Genomic DNA, 20,731 nt, shown 5'->3' with positions numbered 1-20,731 from the left:
CGTCTGCGCAGCGCCTGAACCTGTTTTAATCTTCGGAATTTTCATGTTACGCAAGGTTACTAAAGCGAAGAGGACAAATAAGAAAAACACGATATGATGCACCAAAAATTTTATTTTGTTTAGTAAAGCCAGGAAAAATAAGTGCTCAGCATTTCATCTAGAACGAGATGTTTGTTAGCAGCGAACGGAAAAGCATAGAAGCAGTTTTGTAAACCCATAACCGAATAAAGACTACCAGAAGTTACAAATTCGCAAAGGACAACAGCTACATTATAATGGAACACAAAAACACAAACGTTACTCGCACACTAAAATGCATATTTTACGCGCGTTACATTATACCTACTTCTATGTTTTTCCGTCCGCAGGATCAATTTTATTGATAAAACTGTGAATATGGTCGTGATGAAGTTCGCGTTGCCAAAACCAATAAGTTAACAAAGAGTTTTAATGGGATATGACGTGCTTGGGTTTTGGGACCAAGCTAAGATGGCTAGCTGAGGGCAGCGACTAAGTTGTTTCATAGGAGCCGAGTGATTAGTCGATATTTAGTCTCTATTCCAGCATCTAAGCCACGTGTAGAGGGAAGGCATTCTTTCTTTAAAATTTACTTTTTAATTTGACCAAAATACTTTCAAAAATATTTCCACGTTGGTTATTTCTTGTTTGCAACTGTAATAGGTATTACCTAACTACTCACTTACCTGCCAAGTACTCGATTCTTCTCATAATATGTCTTTATTCCTTGCACATAGATTTTAGAACATCTTACACAATGCATTTTACAAAGCCAGCTTTCCTAAAAACTATTTCACCATTCGTTTTTATCTTTTTTTTCTACAATTTGAGCGAAGATTATTCATCATCGAAACTTCCTAGTTCTTTCGAGTATTGTAAAAAAACTGCCTATAAAAAACTTCATCCCGTTTTCAACCCAAGGCAAGAATTTCCCAGTCATCTTATATTTCAATTGTTACAAAATACATAATATTTTGTTATTCTTTCAATAAACTGCCTATAAAAACTTCATTCCCCTTTCCATACGAGATAAATTCCCGGTCATCTTACATTTCAATTCCTTCAAAAAGCTACATATAAAAAAGTTCATCCCTTTTCCAACCCATAATGCAGGTCTTTGCTCTTTTGTTTCAGTCCTCTCTTCTTTCGAAACTTTTCAATTCTTATAAAAATCCTATAGTCATAGTCATATAAAAGTCATCCCCTTTTCAACTCACAAATCTAATCCCCATTTCAATTCCTTCAAAAAGCTACCTATAAAAAGTTCATCCCTTTTCCAACACATAAGACAGGTATTTGCTCTTTTGTTTCAGGCCTCTGTTCTTTCGAAACTTTTAATTCTTATAATAATCCTACAAATAGTCATATAAAAGTCATCCCCTTTTCAACTCGCAAATCTAATCCCCATTTCAATTCCTTCAAAAAGCTACCTATAAAAAGTTCATCCCTTTTCCAACCCATAAGGCAGGTCTTTGCTCTTTTGTTTCAGTCCTCTGGTCTTTCTGAAACTAATTTCTTTCAAAAAGCTATAGCCATATAAAATTTTCAACCCACAAATCTCATCCCACTTACCTGGCCGGGCATCTCCTTGGTATGTCCGTCTGGCACGTGGAATAGTACCAGCGGCGCCGCTCGCGCCGTGTGCGGTGAAACCGGCGCCGGCGCAGCGTCCACTCTGAAGAACCCTCGGCGTTGGAGCTGGATGATGTCGCCGACTTTCACGTGGGCTAGGGACGGCTCGCCCAGCATTGGGACTTCCCACTGGAATTAGAAGGTTTTGGGTGTATTGAATAAGAAGTTAATGAAAGAAAGAAACTTTGATTTGAAAGCGACAAAAGACCATCGGCCTCGAAGTCGGCATCGGGTTGCCGACTCGAGATTTGAGGGTGGTTAGTTCGATTCATGTAGAAGGCTGGACTATTACCAGGCCTGTTTATCTCCGCGAGTTTACATCGAAAACAAAACACGCACGATGGCCCACCTACAGGATACTATTCGACAAGGCCTCACATAAGAGCGAACATTGACTCACGCACGCGTATTCTTGTGTATGATGGAAGAAAATAAAGAAAATGGTGTACTAAATACTGTGTACCACGTTAATACTGTGTACCACGGTAGTGAGTCAGTGTGTACACCTAGTAGTCCACAGTGGCTCAATTATCATTTTTTTGTTTTAGGTTCCTACTTTGACATAAGTAGTAAATAATGTAGAATCATGAGTGCTCAGTTACAGTTCAATAGTGTATCTAAAATGTGAGCAAATTTTAGGCCAATATTAAAGCGATATCTATTTTTATTAAGTTTCGAAAAAAAAGTGAGTCACTGTTGCCTCCCTGACCCTACTTTTTTAAGTTGCCTCAAGACACTGAAAGGTAAATAAGTAGTTAATATTATTCATGATAATTCATGCTAAATCATGTATTTCCTCCGCCATTTTCCGCAGTTTGGCACCTCACGTCACATCATTTTACCGAAGTCAGCCCTATAGCTTCGGCGCAGTGCCGATCACTGACATTTGTCAACAAAATGGTGCTTGACTCTTGAGACAGGCTAAATTACACCATATTGTTAATGACATTGAGCATACATTTTTTTAAATACCTTCGCGAAGTAAAACTTCTGTACGTAGTACTTATTATTATTCTGTGCTATTACTATTGTAGTGAACCCCTCTCTTAACATAGACATAATTCTATATATTTAGCTTACTTGGTAGGGTTAACAGGAATATGAGTAATTTGTTTACGATAAATTAAAAAGAAAACAAAACCCCACTATTCATCATCAGTCTTTTGTTAAAAGAAGTAAAAAAAACATCACCCCATGCATCATCATGATACGACCTCTCATGGACGACCTATTAACAGAAATCTTTTCATCTTAGCCGGAAAACATCCACTGTTGGAGAAAAGGCCTCCTCCAAATATTTCGATCCTGCGCTGCCCTTTACTCCTTCATCCACTTGCTTCCCGCAACCATTGCCAGGTCGTCGACCGACTAAGTTTGAGGCTACATTACTTTTCAGAATTAACATTTTAACATTCTTACCCTAGTCTTGTGCCCAATAAACTGTTTGAAGTCCTCGTCTTTTCCCAGAAGTGGCTTAGATATTATATGGTCAAAGTACACGCAGTAAGTTTCGACCATAGGCGACTGCTTACTGTCAGCCAGCCAGGTCAGTTTCAGGGTCTTCTTGAAGTCTTTGTTGTCCAGGTTTGATGTTGCGTCTATACTTGTGACTGTGCCGTCTGGTGCTCTGGAAATGAATGTTTAAATTAACTATGTGCTTTGGAACGGCGTTTACCCGTGGTCCCCCCAACATGTCCCCATATGAGTGACTTTAACCCACATGTGTGATGTGAAGATAGTATAAAGATATTATAGTGCCATACCTACCTATAATTATTTTCTATATTAATTATAGATTTTTTTATAATATTATAGATACCTAGGCTAGGTGACAAGCAATGTTTGCCACTTAGTGCGGTGGGACCATGGTTAAAATAAATTACCCGTAGACCCACTGGCAAACACTGTTCAGAACAGTGGGACAACGGGTAAAAAAAATTACCCGTGGACCCACCAGGGGGACATGTTGGGGGGACCACGGGTAAACGCCGCTTTGGAATGGTAATAGAAAAGATACTAACATAGGCCTCACTAGTGTGATGAGGTGTGTTGTGTTTCTGAAGCTGATTGACTGAGTAATATAGATTGAGATTTGATCAAGAAATAGGTTTTTACAGCGATTTAATAAATAATAATAATAACAAAAAATCCTACAACAAGTGTCTAACTGTGTTTTTAGAGGGCAACATTATTAATAAAATAACGAGTCAAATTGAAGAGAAAACATGTCATTGCATGCACATTATTGCACATGAACTCAAGCAGAAGCTTTTGGTTTAGTAATAAGAGAAGGGACAAATACGAGAATATTCCGTTACGCGAGTGTTCCGGTTCAGTGGAGTGCGGACCAATTAATTTCTCCATTTGCCTCTGGAAATCAAAAAAGGTTGTGCTCCTACAATAGAGACTAAATGACCTGATAATGATAAAAACTTACTTGTGAATCTTATCAATCATAACATTCCCGTAGTTAATGAACGTGGCGTTCTCTCCTTCCTTCAGACTCTTAGCATCGGCCTGGTCGATCAGCAACCTTGGTGAGACCCACACTGTCTTGTTACCCACGTCTGGGTTCTTGGGATGAAGAGGCACCGTTAGGCTGGAGTCTGAAGAAACGCCCTTGAGGTTCACTGGCACGGTGCTTGTTTCTAACGCTGTGTAGCGCGGCGCTATTGGGTCTATGACCTGTAATAAAGAAAAGATTAAACTGCCAGTTCGGACGTTTAAGATCGATTATTTCACAAAAAAATCATGCGCCGCCATTTGATTCTGTCTTGAACGTCTTGTTCATGGTTTCATGTCCTTTTGTACATTCGTCAACCAGGCAATTTAGGTGGTGGTTTCCTCCTTCTACGGACTGTGAAACTGAAACGTACCTTCTTGTTGATGGCCCATATCTTGTCCCACTCCATGAAGACCACGGAGCGGCTGGAGCCCTGCGCCTGGATGAACTGCCTCAGGCCTTCCACCGTCATGCCGCGACGTAATACTCCCCGGACCGTTGGCATCCGCGGGTCATCCCTGTAATATTTACAAGGGAGGGAAATTAGTTAAACACACCATTGATAAACTTTTATAAAGGCAATTAATCGATTTTACGCGATAAACCCATACATTTGACGCCTAAAATCATGGAGAGAATAAGATTACAAAAATATTGAAAATATAAACTGTTACTTACCATCCATCTACGAGGCCTTGCTCTACAAACCAGGTCAACTTCCTCTTTGACAATACTGTGTTTGTCATACTTAATCTGGAAAGAAAATAAAATAGTAAAATTAAATATTCTTAACATTACTACCGCCTTCAATCCAGTCGCCAAATCGACAGTGCGACTGACTATCAAGGTCAAATTATCGATATTTCGACTACACTATCACGAAACACGAAAGGCGGTTCAGACACAGCGATAATCGCGCGGTTGTTGAGCAGTTCTCATACAACCGTAACCGCACGGTAACCGCCTGTGTTTCGCCAATGCGAACCACCTGCTGTACTCGTGTGCGTTATAAAATGCTCAGCAAAATGTTGCCACCTTTCAACAAATAATGCAAATAATTAGAGCCCTATCTGGTGTAAATATGCCCAAAAATTTTAAATTCCAGCCTTCAGCTGTTTCAACACAAACAGACAGTATTCAGTATTCAAGGAAAACGGATTCTGCCAGGATAACGTTATCGCAGCTACACCATTTTTAGCCAAGTGTCTCGATCGCGTCGACAAATCGACATCTCGATTGATTATCAAAGTCAAATCGATATTTTGGCTAACTATCGCGACACTATTTTACCTGCTGTAATCCCAAATGTATGGCTTCCTCAGTCCCAGCGCGGCGATGAACCAGTAGAACTGTGGGTCTCTGTCGTGGTACTCCATGGTCCGAAGTACGTACGTCACGGCTTCGATCGCCGACAAATCGACAGCGCGATGAAATCGATATTTGGGCAACACTATCGCGACCCTACCCTTTTAACTTACCTGCTATACTCCCAGATGTATGGCTTTCTCAGTCCCAGCATTGAATGAACCACTATCAAGATCAAATCTCGATATTTCGACAACACTATCTCAAAACTAAACTTATCTTACCTGCTGTACTCCCAGATGTATGGTTTTCTCAGTCCCAGCGCGTCGATGAACCAGTAGAACTGCGGGTCTCGGTCGTGGTACTCCATGGTCCGAAGCACGTGCGTCACTCCCTCGATAGCGTCTACGATTGGGCACGCAAAATCGTATGTGGGGTACACTCTGGAAAAGAACATTTTGGGTTGGTAATTTTTGGAAAATGTCATGGAAGTTATTTAGTTAAAGAAAAATATGTGGCACTGTACCAAAATGATGATAACACCTTAATGACTGAAATATACAAAAGCACAAAACGAAATTGGCATGTCTTTCATTTCATCTAATTATCTTTTAATGTACCTACACTCATTGACATGATTGGGCTCTCTTGGGGAGAAAGCGCGAGAGAGCGAACCCTAGATCTCGAAAATTAATGTAAATAAAGACGATTCTATTAGACAGCCACTAAAGACTCTTTAAAAACTGAAAAACTTTGTTACTTTATTTTTTGGATCCTCCATCTCAAAAGGTCAACCTCTGTCTCACTAGGTATAATACAGTGTGAGTCACGTTAAAGTGTACATATGAAAATATGTGAAACTGGATCTATTTTTATCGACAAAAAAGAAGTCAAATTTTTTTTGAGATTTTTTAAAAAAAATTATAGATTTTTTTTTCTTCCAATTACTTCTCGTAAAGAAAACGTAATTACTTTTAAACTAAGAGGTATATCCTGATAAAATAAAACAGCAATAATGCTAAATAACAGGCGATACTAAAAAAAACATAAAATACACAAAAAAGGCCAACAAATAATAAAAAATTATACTTTTTGAAAAAAATCTGCTTTTAAATTCGTGTTTTTTTGGTTATTTGATAAATTTCTCCAAAAAATGTCCCTATAACCGGTGGTTTTTATTACTTTGTATTATTCTCTATAGTATTACCTTCGTAAAACCAAAAATCGCATGTCTCTATCCCTATCACAACATTTGCAATGATCGTTTGAACTAAGCCTCTCCGGGCGCGCCATTTAACGCTTCGTTAACAACAAAACTGAAAATGGTTCTAGATTTGTAATTTTGATAAAGACAAGTTAGATTTCAAATAAAACAAAAGATTTGGAAGTAAACTAAGCATTTTAGTTACAATTCACTCCTTTTTGTCGATAAAAATAGGTCTAGTTTCACCTATTTTCATATGTGCACTTTAACGTGACTCACACTGTATACTCACTTGTACTGCGTGCCAGTCCTGGGATGCGGTTCCGGCTTGCAGCGGTAGATGGTGGGGTCCCGCAGGCAGCCGTTGGTGGACTGCATGTCGATCTTGGCGCGAACACAGCACTGCACGCCCACTGCGCTCGCTTTCTTCATCTCCTCCCATAGCTGGAGGTTCTTTTCCACCGCTGGGAATATTGTCATCATCATCAGGTTTTTTAGGCTTAGACATTCAGGCTAATTTTCAATTTCGAGACAATAAGAGCATTTGCCAAAGGACCCAAGGAAAGGTGGGCTGATGATATAATGAGAGTAGCGAGAGAAAATTGGCTCGACCTAGCCCTGGACAGGAAGAAATGGAGCGGAATGGAGGAGGCTTTTGCCCATACAGGGGTGCCACAAGAGTGAAGACAAATGCTTCTAACTTAATATTTAAAATTGTAAACTTGCGGAAATAAAAGCTTTATTTTTATTTTTTATTTTATTTTTAAGAGCATTTGCCTACATTTCTCACACTGATATCTCTTACGCATTAATCAATTAATCAATCAAAATCAAAAATATTTTAATCAGTTTAGCTTTAGACCAATAGTTTGGCACTTATGTATAGCTGGGAGGTACTCAGTAGAATCAGGCCTGTTCATCTCCGCGAGTTTACATCGAAAACAAAACACGCACGATGGCCCACCTACAGGATACTATTCGACAAGGCCTCACATACGAGCGAACATTGACTCACGCACGCGTATTCTTGTGTATGATGGAAGAAAATAAAGAAAATGGTGTACTAAATACTGTGCAGTATTTAACTGCCTAAATAATGATAAAAACACAGAATGTAATTTTTTAAGTTGCCTCAAGACACTGAGAGGTAAATAAGTAGTTAATATTATTCATGATAGTTCATGCTAAATCATGTATTTCCTCCGCCATTTTACGCAGTTTGGCACCTCACGTCACATCATTTTACCGAAGTCAGCCCTATAGCTTCGGCGCAGTACCGATCACTGACGTTACTTGTCAACAAAATGGTGCTTGACTCTTGAGACAGGCTAAATTACACCATATTGTTAATGACATTGAGCATACATTTTTTTAAATACCTTCGCGAAGTAAAACTTCTGTGCGTAGTACTTATTATTATTCTGTGGTAGAATAGAATTACTCCCACACTCGTGGATGTCGTAAAAGGCGACTAAGGGACAAATATGCAAACATCAGGCCTCCGCAACCCTGGTCATCATGGGGAAGGTAGTCATTACATAACAGGTCAGGTCAAAAACAACAATACAATAATGCAGCATTGTAAGAATTTTTCTGTCGATCTTTGCTGCTTCAATACAAATTATATTAACTTACAGATACAGTCCCATCCTCCAAATGAACGAAAATAAAAGTTAATTTAAAGTTACTAGCATTTTCATTAAACTAAAACACTTAAAAATATTAAGACCCGTGTCTTACTATTTTAGTTGAAATGGAACGCGAAAGTTTAAAATCTTATACAGTGAAATGAAACTAAAATCACTCACAGTTATTCTTATTCCTGCTATCAATCTTCTGTTCCCTCTCCGACTTCATTTGCTCTGCTGGTGTGTCGTCTACGAACGCCTTGCCCTCCTTGATGAGCTTCTCACAGTATTCAAGCATCAGGTCGAAGTACTGGGAGGTGTGCGTGAACAGGTCTGGCTTGATCTCCAACATTTCTACGTCTTCTAAGATCACCTGGAAGGAAAAGAAACTATGTGAACAAGTATCCTTGTATACTTATTAAAATATTGGAGAAACATTTACAAGAGATTTTTTTTTTGGGAACAAGATGCAAACAACAAACTACATGGCAAACAAATACATCTATCACAGTAGTCAAGTTGATATTTCGAAGCTCTTACAGAATAATATTGTTCAACAAAAATACCTCAAGTAATCTGTTTCAAGCAGTCACTGAAAGTTGCCTGTGTTATAATCGACATTGGGCACAAAGGCAGCTGGACAAAACATTGATTTGATGGATAGTAGAATGAAGCCACATGAAAGTTATTGCATTTTCTAATAACTTCTATAAATTATCTTAAATCAAATTATGCAGGAAAGAAAAAAATACTGATATAGATTAGAATTAACACAATGTTCTTATGTTTTACCTTCTCAAAGTCAGCATTTTCTTTGGCTGGATTAGTATCATCAAACCTCATGACTAGTTTCCCTTGGAATGCCTGCTGATAATATTGGTTTAGCAACGCGGCTTTGGCATGTCCAATGTGAAGGTACCTGCAAATTGAATATGCAACATTTAGAGAAAACCTTCATTGTATTATATTACATGTTAAATTAGAGTCATCTGTTAAATACAAACAGCTAGAGTGCCTATCAGATTCCTTTGACAATTACTAACCACATGTATTTTATTTTTAACACAGTTTTAATCAGATCTAAACCATTCAGCATGCTCGTGGTAAATTTACCTTAATTTACTAACTTTCACTACATATAAAATTAAATAAATAATAAATGAGTATAGTGAAGACATACCCAGAAGCTTCAGGTGGGAATCGTACAACAACTTTCCCCATCTCTGCATGAGGCAGTTCAACAAACTTGCCTTCCTGTTGTCTGCCAGAACTTGCTTCCTTGTTTGCTGGTGGTGACCTCCTATAATACATCAATAGTATAATCAGTAGTCCTAAATTTTATAAATAGTATTAGCTGGAAGATATTAAATTGAATATCACAGAGTTGCACAATGTTATAGGGATTTACTAGGTAGTAATAATGATCAATAATATTGATTGTATGATGCAATATTATGCTCACCTAGATGAAGATTTGTTCAGACTCTCCAGTGCTTCAGAAGGCAGTTCTTTCAAGGCTTTCAGGACTGGAGCCTGGGCCCCAATCAGCTTTAGCCAGCGGCCTACATTGCTGTATTGATTTGTTTTTGAAACCTCTTTGAATCGGCCAGAAACTGCATACAAAAGAGTTGAATTGATTGTTTAATTTACAGAGAAGCTAACTTCAGTATAAGTAATTCAGTTATTATTATAAGATAAGAGGAGCAGTTTTTTAGATCTCTATGTAGGTAATAAATGAGCTCGTAAAAACAAGATTAAAAAATGCCACATTTTCAAGATAGTGACAAAAATGATAGACCATAGAGTAAAGTTAAAGGTGACTATTATTTACGTACCATGTAAAGCTGCAAACACTGCCAAGTCAGAGACAGTCAGTGACTCTCCCACCAGATAAGTCAAAGGACCTAGGGTTTTGTCCAAGTACTCAATAGACTTAGGGATCTCATCCTCCAAAGTGAGGCTAAACGTTAGCCAATGGTTCATTGTCACCGCCTGAAGACCATCAGCTTTCTTGACATAAGCATTTACGAGTATTCTTATCAAATCGTTGCTTGTCCCGTATGGCATTGGCTTAGCTTTGGGAAGGGTTACCGTAGAGTCATTGCCCCAAACTACTTCTATGGTTTGTCCAGAACACCTGAACAGCTCCACCGCCAGTAAACCCCCTGAAAATAAGTGAGAATTTCTATTTTCAGACCAATCCCAAAATATGACGCAATGTAACATTTTTGAAAACAGTGTATATACCTAATGGTGGGTTTGATTTATTACAAACAACTTTCATTGTTGCACGTAATTAAGAAAGCCGGTAATTAATATTTTATCAATTTTTAAAAAACACACGTTCGCCGATGGAGCACACCACACACGAGTAAAAGAAATGTCAATCAAAAATGACAGACGACTGACAACTTGACTACAGGGATGTGCATCGACATCCAAAGGTATTGAAACATTAATCGATAAATATACATTTACGATTAAACTTTACAGTGGTTGATCATAAAATCATTCGTCATAAGCCCGATATTTTAAAATTATTAATTTTGTGAAAATTCACTTTTTTGTATTTGTAGATAGGATAGAAGATAGTTTGTAAAGATTCATCAATTAAGCGACGAGAGCTTTAATTTGAAATGCTTGATTTACTGGGACTATAGTACAATTTCTACTCGTTTAGATTTTTTGTTTGCTGATGGGTAAACATAAATGGCTCTAGCTAGAGTATTTCTACCACATGCCTTCTATATCGGATGGATAAAAGAAACACAATTCGTTACGACCACACAATAAAGCAGAGTAAAGTATCAATTTTTTTTTTTGAAGTAACGCGCCTTGGTAGCTTGAAAAGCTTTTCCAGCTTCACCGGGCAGAGTGGCGAGTACAGAAGGTACTCTATCCGTTTGACGATCGTCGGTGCGCGTGCCGACGAGGCCGAGTGTGGGCTTCGCGGAGCGAAGCCCAGAGCCCCGATTACGGTAACTTTTAACGTTTCCAATCCAGACGCGCTTCATCGATTCTGCGATACGATTGGTCAAAACAGCTGACGTACGCTGTTGAACGACCAATCGTATCGCAGAATCGAGAAGCGTGTCTGGATTGGAGACGTTAAAAATTACCGTAATCGGGGCTCAGCCTCGTCCGCGTCGGTCGCAGACCGACGTTCGCAATCGGGCCGTATCGAGTGCATAAGGTGCCCGATCAGTGGCGAACCCAACTAGAGGGTTGCCCACCGCGGTGTTGGACCAAAGTCTACCCTACACGGCGAGCTCACTCTAGTGGGCCCGATCGAGGGGAGGGCCTGAGGGCGCCACGGTAGGCTCGGACCTCGGCTCAGGCCGTGTCCGGGGGACGGATAGGGGAAGGATCAAATATCAATAGTTCAATAATTAATTCAATTAGTTTGCTTCAATTACTATGCTTTAATAATTACATCCCTAGTTTGAATGTTGAATGATTTTTTTTCCTTGCAACCTTAAACGTGTAAAAGAAATAATTTTCAGAACCATTTTCTCCAATAAAAATATTTTTTATAAAGAAAATTAGAATATAATTAAGTCATGAAAAAACCTGAAAATAGCGTGATTATTTTAATATAAATTAAACTTCCATATTCATAGCGCAGATTTTTTTTACAATGGTAACAACAAACTTTGTTACTGTCAAACAGGAAATCAATGAAATTTGGAAAATGTTGGAAAATGCCTGGGAAATTATGAAACAATGTTAACGCTGACCGAATTAAACAAATTAAAATGACACTGTGAAACGATAACTTTACAAACAGAGCTTTAAGTTTTGTAGTTTTTCTACTCATGTTAATGGTAAGTTATAAACGATTTATTTAATTTTAGCACTTGCTGTTTACGTAAATGTTTTTTTTTTAATGTAAAGAGTTAAAGTATTATAATACATACAAATTGTCTACTTTCAGACCGCAAAGTACAATATTTATTGATGGAAAAGTAGCGCGCTAACGTACTAATGAGGATGAAACGGCAAAATGTTCGTACATTATCGCTGGTGGTGTGCACGTTCACGTATCTGCTGATCGGCGCGGCCGTCTTCGACGCGCTGGAGTCCGAAACTGAAAGTAAACGCTGGGAGGTTTTATCAGGTTTGTAGATATAGTTGTACCGTTATACGACATCATATCAAGCTAGAAACACTGTACCTTATCTACAGTTCTACTTCATAGAAACTACTACTTCTACAGTAGGCGCGCGAGTTCATGTCCATCCTGAGGAATGCGATAGTGCTGTTACCTAACTAATTATGCTAATGTCGATATCGATAATTATTACCATTAAGTAATTAACTAAGTAGGTCAACCTTATCTACTTATTCCATATTTTTTGCAACTTATAAGTAAGTTTATGTAAATAAGTAAGTAAGTAAGGCCCCGATGGACATGAACTCGCGCGGCTACGTTACTTCATAGATTTTATTTTCAAGCCCATGCTAATATGTTTGTAGAACTTAAAATCTAACTTACATACACAACACTTACTACTTACACAATATGACTAAAGATTAATTGTTACTCAAAAAATATTATTAAAACCATTTGACCTTATTCATACAAAATAATTTTCTCACTTGAGATTAAACTGCAAACAACTTTAACTAATTCAGATCTAAATCCTGTAATTAAATTATTATCAATTTTCAGATATGAAAAATGGCCTAGTCCGTAAATACAATATTACAGCAGAAGACTACCACATGATAGAGATAGTAATATTAGAGAACAAGCCACACAAAGCCGGTCCACAATGGAAGTTTGCTGGAGCCTTTTATTTTGCAACAGTCGTTTTGGCTATGATTGGTTACGGGCATTCCACTCCAGTGACGGTTGGTGGAAAAGCATTCTGCATGGCATATGCAATGGTAAGTAAACATCATAATATGATGGGTTTTTAACCTGCTTTCGTATAATCTCAAATCAGCCAATCCAAAATCCGTTAAGACTATTGTGGCCTCAAACTTTACTGACAGACATTATTTATGACTTAATCGATTTATGTGCCTGGCTTTAATAAAATTATTGGGATTTCAGGTTGGCATTCCACTAGGGCTGGTCATGTTCCAAAGTATTGGCGAACGGTTGAACAAATTCGCTTCGGTCGTCATCCGTCGCGCCAAGTGCTACCTCCGCTGCAGCACCACAGAAGCTACCGAGATGAACCTCATGTTCGCTACAGGCATGCTGTCTTCCATCATCATTACCACTGGTGAGGGTTTATTATTAATTAGAAAAACTTGACATGAGAGTAGAGATAATAATAATTATGGATTCTTCCTTGGTTGTAGAATTAAGTTGGGTCCCAAGGTCCTTGGTCGAAGGACCACTGTAGATTGTGATAACTTCATTTAAATATTTTTGCTCACAGGAGCGGCGGTATTCTCAAGATATGAGGGCTGGAGTTATTTTGACAGCTTTTACTACTGCTTTGTGACCCTGACGACGATTGGTTTTGGAGATTATGTTGCGCTTCAGGTATTCATTAGTCTAACTGAAATCTATTTTACTATTCTTAGGCAATATTTTATAGCTTAAATTTCAATGAAAAGCAACTTACTATAGAAAACTGCATAAATCAAAGTATGCAATCAGGGTTATAGTTTGTAATTTATTTTTGTTTTATTTACAGAATGATCAAGCTTTAACCAGTAAGCCCGGTTATGTTGCCCTCAGTCTGGTATTCATACTTTTTGGACTAGCAGTAGTTGCTGCCAGCATCAACTTACTTGTGCTGCGTTTCATGACTATGTGAGTATCTTACATACACTCTAATGCATAATAAAAAAATAAATAATTTACCTAAATGTAAAAAAAACTCTAATTATATTATGATGTGAACAAAAAATAATATGCTTATAATGGGTTACAAATTACTTTCATATTGCATTAATAAATAAATAATAAATCTTTGGACAATTTCACACAGCGCCAACTAGCCCCAAAGTAAGCAACTCAATGCTTGTGTTATGGGTGCTAGTTTAACGGATATACTACTTATATACTTTTTTTTAAATTATTAAATACATACATATTATACATATTTACACCCAGACCCGTCACAGAAATTAAAATTCATCATTTCAATTTCTGCCCGGCCGGGAATCGAACCCGGGACCTATCGGCATAGTAGTTACTTTCTGAACCACTACACCAAACGGCCGGCATTGTATTTTATTCACTTTTACTATGTTATCAAGGTTGCATTAATTAATTTCGTTAGGTATTAAAATTTTATTCTTATTAATTTTATAGGCAAGCAGAAGAAAACGCTCGAGATGAGGAGAAAGACGGCTCGAGAACGCTGTTGCCTATCGATGGGCATGTGCTAGCGGGCCGCCAGCGTTCGCACGACGATCAAGCTTCGGTATGATCCTACTTTTATTACTCAGTAAAAATTTTGGAAATTTTTTACAATGCCAAAAATTACATTTGCACAACTACATAATTCAAATTTAGAATAAGACGACAATGGTCGAGTTGATGGTTGATGATGACACCTACCTACCTAGTATGTAGTTGTTTTAAATGCCAACAGATGGCGTCATAAGGTTTTCGTCAGATTCCTGTACCGCGGTGTCCAGATTTTTTTTTTCTTTCTTGACCTCCCTCGGGTCGCTCAGTTTCGACATCGCTTCTCGGCCTTTTGGCTAAGATCAAAGTGTAGTATCTGTTCTTTTCAGCTTAATATCTGAAAGTTCCCTCACTGAGGGACCAGTATATTAAACTGATTTTTGTCCTTTGAGAGGATGTTCGGGGCTCGCTCCACTCCTCTCGCGGGTCGGCCCGGCATTGCAGTGCCGCCGGGATCGGCCCACATTTAACCCTATAATCAAGCCGACAAGTAGCTAAGTGTGTTGCACAATGTGCAATTCATATAAGTATGGTCTTCATCATCCATTAACATGGTCCTCCGCCATGATGATAAATCCATATTGATCGATTGGTAGAGGCCTGACTGAATCCAGCTCTATGAGGTTGTCAGTCTACGTAGGTGGACGTCCCACGCTTTGCTTTCCAGTGCTATTTCATAAAATGTCAATGTTTTTTTGGTGGTAACTTTTTATATTTCTTTGAAAGATAGAGGTATACGTTAACGGAATATGTATAGAAGCTGATTAGCTATATCCATCACTGTTCCAGGTGTGTTCGTGCAACTGCCTCGGCAATAAGCAGTGCGAGGGCGGCGCTCTGTTGGCGGCGCCTCGCGCGTCGCGTCGTGCCTCACGCGCATCGCTCTCGGTCGACCTCATCGAGCGGGCATCTGTGTAATGTTATGATTTATGATGAACAATGTGCCAATAGGGGCATTTCACGCGAAGCGGACAGCGAAAATCAAGTCAGGTTTTGGATTTTGTTCATATTTGGATTAAATGTACTGCTATATGACCTGAATGGATGTGCATCATTATAATTTTTTTATGAAGCTTAGTTTATTTTTTATGAGCGTTAAAAAAATTGGTAAAATTTCAGGAACAGATTTTTCAGAAGCTATTACTGCTATTATTACATTTGATTAAAAAAAAACTAACTATTGGACTTTTGAGAATAAATAACTGTGTTTCTTACTATTTACTACATATTTGAAATTTCTTTTTTGTTCACATAGAAAACCGGAAGTAAAGTTTTAAAATCAAATTTTACAAAACTTCGGTATTTTTTAAAATTTTTATTTTTATTTTAAATTATACCTAGTAGTCTATAAATAACGTGTGTAAAGTTGTAGAATGGAGTCTGTATTGGTTTTTGATTTAGACGCAGAACAGTGCGAGCGCGCCGCAGTGAGCGTCATACTGGCTATCGACATTTGGCTACTATATAAAAATTATTTGTTCGAAAATAACTGAAACGTTAATATTGTTGCAGGCATACTCTTAAACAATTATAATTTTGACTCGGCGAACTTCGTACCGTCTAACAGACAATGATTGTTGGCATTGAGATGGTATTACGTCGCAGACCACCCACAACTTATTGGATAATATAGGTACTCTTAAAACATTACCCTTCTTTTTGGGTATTGATGAAATTTGATATGGAGGTAGCTAGCCAGTTGGCTAGCTTCAAAACATTATTCTTCTTTTTTAGGTAGTTGGTTAGCTACCTCCATATCAAATTTCATCAAAATCTGTCCAGCCGTTCTTGACTTATAAATCGAGTAACTAACACGACTTTGTTTTATGTATAAAACAAAGAACGGCTGAACAGATTTTAATGAAATTTGGCATGGAGATAGCTGGCACCCACGACTAACATATCCCGACTACCCAAAAAGAAAGGTAATGTTTTAAGAGTATTATCCAATAAGTTGTGGGTGGTCTGCGACGTAATACCATCTCAATGCCAACAATCATTGTCTGTTAGACGGTACGAAGTTCGCCGAGTCAAAATTATAATTGTTTAAGAGTATGCCTGCAACAATATTAACGTTTCAGTTATTTTCGAACAAATAATTTTTATACAGTAGCCAAATGTCGATAGCCAGTATGACGCTCACTGCGGCGCGCTCGCACTGTTCTGCGTCTAAATCAAAAACCAATACAGACTCCATTCTACAACTTTACACACGTTATTTATAGACTATTAGGTATAATTTAAAATAAAAATAAAAATTTTAAAAAATACCGAAGTTTTGTAAAATTAAAACTTTACTTCCGGTTTTCTATGTGAACAAAAAAGAAATTTCAAATATGTAGTAAATAGTAAGAAACACAGTTATTTATTCTCAAAAGCCCAATAGTTAGTTTATTTTTAATCAAATGTAATAATAGCAGTAATAGCTTCTGAAAAATCAGTTTCTAAAATTTTACCAATTTTTTGAACGCTCATAAAAAATAAACTAAGCTTCATAAAAAAATTATAATGATGCACATCCATTCAGGTCATATAGCAGTACATTTAATCCAAATATGAACAAAATCCAATACCTGACTTGATTTTCGCTGTCCGCTTCGCGTGAAATGCCCCAATATGGTACCAAGAAATACATACATGAATAAATTGATGATGATGAACAATGTGCAACAAATAATACATACAGGGTGTGAGGGATGGTTTGCAAAAACTTGCCGGCTATGCCAATGTTGCAGTTTTGAAACTCGGGTTCGATGTCAATTTTCTTTTGATACATACGACAGCACATCAGACTACAAGTACACATATTTGTTGCAAAAAGATGTCGCAGTGTTTGGCTTTACGTGCCGTCGTCTGTTATAAAAACTTAATGCCATAAGGAATTATCTGCCAGTTAATAACCTTAGGAGTAATGATTAATAGATGCAATAAAAGTTTATTGGCGACTTTACAAACATACTGTTTCCATGCGGCCAGATTGACAAAAATATATGGTGTTTAGTTTACCAGGAACATCATAAAACAAAAAGAAAAATTAAAAATTCCTTGAAGTACTTAATTACTGTAGAACTTGAAAAATGTGTTACTTAACTCAAAATTTAAAGTTTTAGCGAACCTGTCCCTTACACCAATTAAAACAAAATATGCAACAATAGTTTTTACGCCTGTATAAAATCGGTGTGACAATTTGCGCTCGAGCACAAACCTTTAATTTCACATGCCACAAATAAGATAACAAATGTGATTAGTAGCCAAATACATAGTAAATTAAGTACTTAATTTAAGATTATGTAGTGCCAATTTGATGTGTAGCTTAGCTATTCATACAAGTTTTTTTGTATCTAGTACTTTTAGTACTTAGTGTCTGACGGGAAAAGAAAATTAAATATTTAATGACGCGTTATTTTTTGGATTTGATCGTAAGATGTGTAATTAGGAAAGAGATAAAAAAATTAAGGAAAAATTTCAAGTTAATTAGTTAAGTCTGCATAGTCACAGAATGAAATATAGCTTGAAAATTGTACGTGTTCGATTGTGTTTTTAAAATGAGCTGGGGAAAGCAAATTATGAATCTAGACTTTAAATAACAATAAATTAATATTTATTAAATAAAATACAAAATGACTGCAAGTTAAATGTACACAAATTCTCACAAATGAATAAATGTAAGTTATTTATCTACACGGTTCACACGTTAGTTTGTAATTTGTAGCAGTGTGCCAAAGTTTTATACAATTTTTAAACAAAATAAATATAACACAACAATTAAGTCTCAATAAATGTAAAGCAATAAATGTAAAGCTATAACATTCACCAAAAAAAGAATAACATATAACTATAAATACAGCTTATCTGGTTTGCAACTTGAATCTGTTGAATCTATAAAAGACCTAGGAATCATCCTAGATTCTAAATTAACTCTTGATACTCACATTTATAATATAATTAATAACGCCTTCAGAATGTATGGTTTTGTAATGCGCAGAACTGAACATTTTCTAAAACCATCTACATATATATTTTTGTATAAAACACTAATTCGATCACAACTTGAGTATGCTGTGTCTATCTGGAATCCCTTCTATAATAAATATGTTTTGGCCCTCGAAAGAATCCAAAAAAAGTTCCTTCGTTCTTTACACTACCGATTCTCTCGTAGATACTTGTCATACCAACAGCTTCTTGAAAAATATCATCTTCTCAGTCTAAGGCACAGACGCATGCAACTTGAGGCTACATTGTTATATGACTTGTGTCACAACAGATACGATTGCGCCCCACTAATTGGTAAACTATGTTATAAGGTACCCACAAGAGCACACTGCCGTGCGCCTTGTCGATTGTTTGAGACTTCTCGTACACGAACAAATGCTGGAAAACGATCACCCCTGTTTCGTCTTGTACAAAATTATAACGAGAACTTTCACTCAGTCGATATTATTGCGGCTCAACCAGGTGCATTCAGAAAAATGATATTGCTCACATTGCAGGACAGTGCTATTTGAACCAACACAAATTTATAAGTACACTACCTCTCAACGAAATGTGTAATGATTTTGTTTAATAAATCTGTGGTAAACGGTGTTGGTGACAAATGGACACTTACTATTGTAATGTATACTTATTTGTATAATTTCTCGTTTGTCACTGTTTGTTTACCCCAATAAAATAAAATAAAAAATAAAAAATAACACATCGAGTTTTTGTACACAAAATTTTGGTCGCCATTATAATCCTTCGCACATGGTTTTAAAAATATCCCCCTATTTTCGTTTATTTATAAAAATGTTATTTAATTGTGTAGTTTTTTTTATGATCTGTGATAAAATTAAGTATTTCATCTCATTTATTAAAGTAGGTAAGCTCAAATGTTGAATTGTTTTTGTATTTATTAGTTTGTTAATGTTATACGTGTATCGGTGTTAATTAAGCTAAGTAATTTATTAATTATTATAATGTGGTATTGTGCCAAGTTCAATATTATACACGGAAATAAATGTTGATAAACAAAAGCGATCGTTTTTATTTTATTAATTTTTAAAACTTGTCACTCTAAAACCGTATCTTGTAGTCTCCAATATTACAAAGTTAGAAGATAACTAATTAAGGTAAAAGCACTAATAAAATTTTATCGCTTTTAAATGGTTCATTTAATGAGTTTAAAGGTGTTACCTATTTAGCTTTATCTAGGCCCATGGCATTGACCTATAAACAATTTTGTAGTTTCTCTTTACCACCCTATATAAAAGTGTCTCTTCGGTGGCAGAGCCACTTAGCAAAATGTATGTTAGTAGGACAGTTAGTTTCTTGGTAATTTTGATAATTAGAAACAGTGTCGGGTTTTATTTTTCATCGTCTTCTGAAACAGGACTGAATGCAGTGAATAAGGCGTCACGATGTAAGTAGTTACCCACAATAATATCTACTTTACCATAAGATATAGATAATAAATTGTTTTCTAAATTGACCGGGAACCGAGTCTGGACCTGCGGAATTCTGCACTGTAACTTTATGGTTGCGCCACTACGCCAACAGTTCGTAGTTATATCGCTACTTAATTACTTATTTTTCTACTACTTTATTAATTCCCAGGGAACGTGCCATGGCTCGGCATCGGGATGTGGTGCAATGGCTGCCCGCCCAAGAGCTGTGAAGATGACGAAGCCATCATCCACGGGTACTGCTGCGGCTGCGCCTACGCATCAGGTAAAATAAACATAGTCTGTTAACTGTAGGAACTACTAAATATTAGTACCTAGTATGAAGTCAATTTTTTTTATTTCAACATATAGTTACGGCGCTGATGGATTCGCATCTATAATATTTACTAGCTTTCCGCCCGCGTGGAATTTTGTCTGTCACAGAAAAACTTTATCGCGCGCGTCCCTGTTTCAAAAACCGGGATAAAAACTATCCTATGTCCTTTCCCGGGACTCAAACTATCTCTATGCCAAATTTCATCAAAATCGGTTCAGTGTTTTTGGCGTGAAAGAGACAGACAGACAGAGTTACTTTCGCATTTATAATATTAGTATAGATTTGTATGGATGTTTAATTACAGATCG

General features: G+C 37.0%; 2 protein-coding genes and 1 non-coding gene across 3 annotated transcripts in view; 2 read left to right on the top strand and 1 right to left on the bottom strand.

Annotated features, from left to right (window-relative positions):
* LOC135080738 (bifunctional glutamate/proline--tRNA ligase) overlaps window positions 1-10,678 on the bottom strand; it is a 52,263-nt gene extending 41,585 nt beyond the window's left edge. The window contains exons 1-13 of the mRNA XM_063975449.1: window positions 10,538-10,678; window positions 10,126-10,455; window positions 9,753-9,903; window positions 9,471-9,590; window positions 9,083-9,209; window positions 8,471-8,663; window positions 6,955-7,126; window positions 5,743-5,901; window positions 4,832-4,906; window positions 4,527-4,671; window positions 4,088-4,335; window positions 3,070-3,277; window positions 1,591-1,779 (exon numbers count right to left, since the gene is read on the bottom strand). Of these exons, the coding sequence (XP_063831519.1) occupies window positions 1,591-1,779; window positions 3,070-3,277; window positions 4,088-4,335; window positions 4,527-4,671; window positions 4,832-4,906; window positions 5,743-5,901; window positions 6,955-7,126; window positions 8,471-8,663; window positions 9,083-9,209; window positions 9,471-9,590; window positions 9,753-9,903; window positions 10,126-10,455; window positions 10,538-10,574 (2,154 nt within the window). The 5' untranslated portion in view covers window positions 10,575-10,678. The remainder of the gene's footprint in view (window positions 1-1,590; window positions 1,780-3,069; window positions 3,278-4,087; window positions 4,336-4,526; window positions 4,672-4,831; window positions 4,907-5,742; window positions 5,902-6,954; window positions 7,127-8,470; window positions 8,664-9,082; window positions 9,210-9,470; window positions 9,591-9,752; window positions 9,904-10,125; window positions 10,456-10,537) is intronic.
* A 1,286-nt stretch (window positions 10,679-11,964) lies between these two features.
* Window positions 11,965-15,613, top strand: LOC135080422 (two pore potassium channel protein sup-9). Its single transcript, XM_063975057.1, has 8 exons — window positions 11,965-12,114; window positions 12,225-12,407; window positions 12,963-13,180; window positions 13,350-13,524; window positions 13,684-13,790; window positions 13,945-14,063; window positions 14,568-14,679; window positions 15,456-15,613. The coding sequence occupies exons 2-8, from the start codon at window positions 12,275-12,277 to the stop codon at window positions 15,582-15,584; spliced, it is 993 nt and encodes a 330-aa protein (XP_063831127.1). The 5' UTR covers window positions 11,965-12,114; window positions 12,225-12,274; the 3' UTR covers window positions 15,585-15,613.
* Window positions 14,943-15,135, top strand: LOC135080920 (U2 spliceosomal RNA). Its single transcript, XR_010259089.1, has one exon. It is a non-coding gene; the product is annotated as a U2 spliceosomal RNA (small nuclear RNA).
* Window positions 15,614-20,731: the final 5,118 nt, after the last annotated feature.

This window comes from Ostrinia nubilalis, chromosome 18 (genome assembly GCF_963855985.1).
Source record: "Ostrinia nubilalis chromosome 18, ilOstNubi1.1, whole genome shotgun sequence".
NCBI lineage: Eukaryota > Metazoa > Arthropoda > Insecta > Lepidoptera > Crambidae > Ostrinia > Ostrinia nubilalis.
This window is presented reverse-complemented; position numbering and strand designations above follow the sequence as displayed.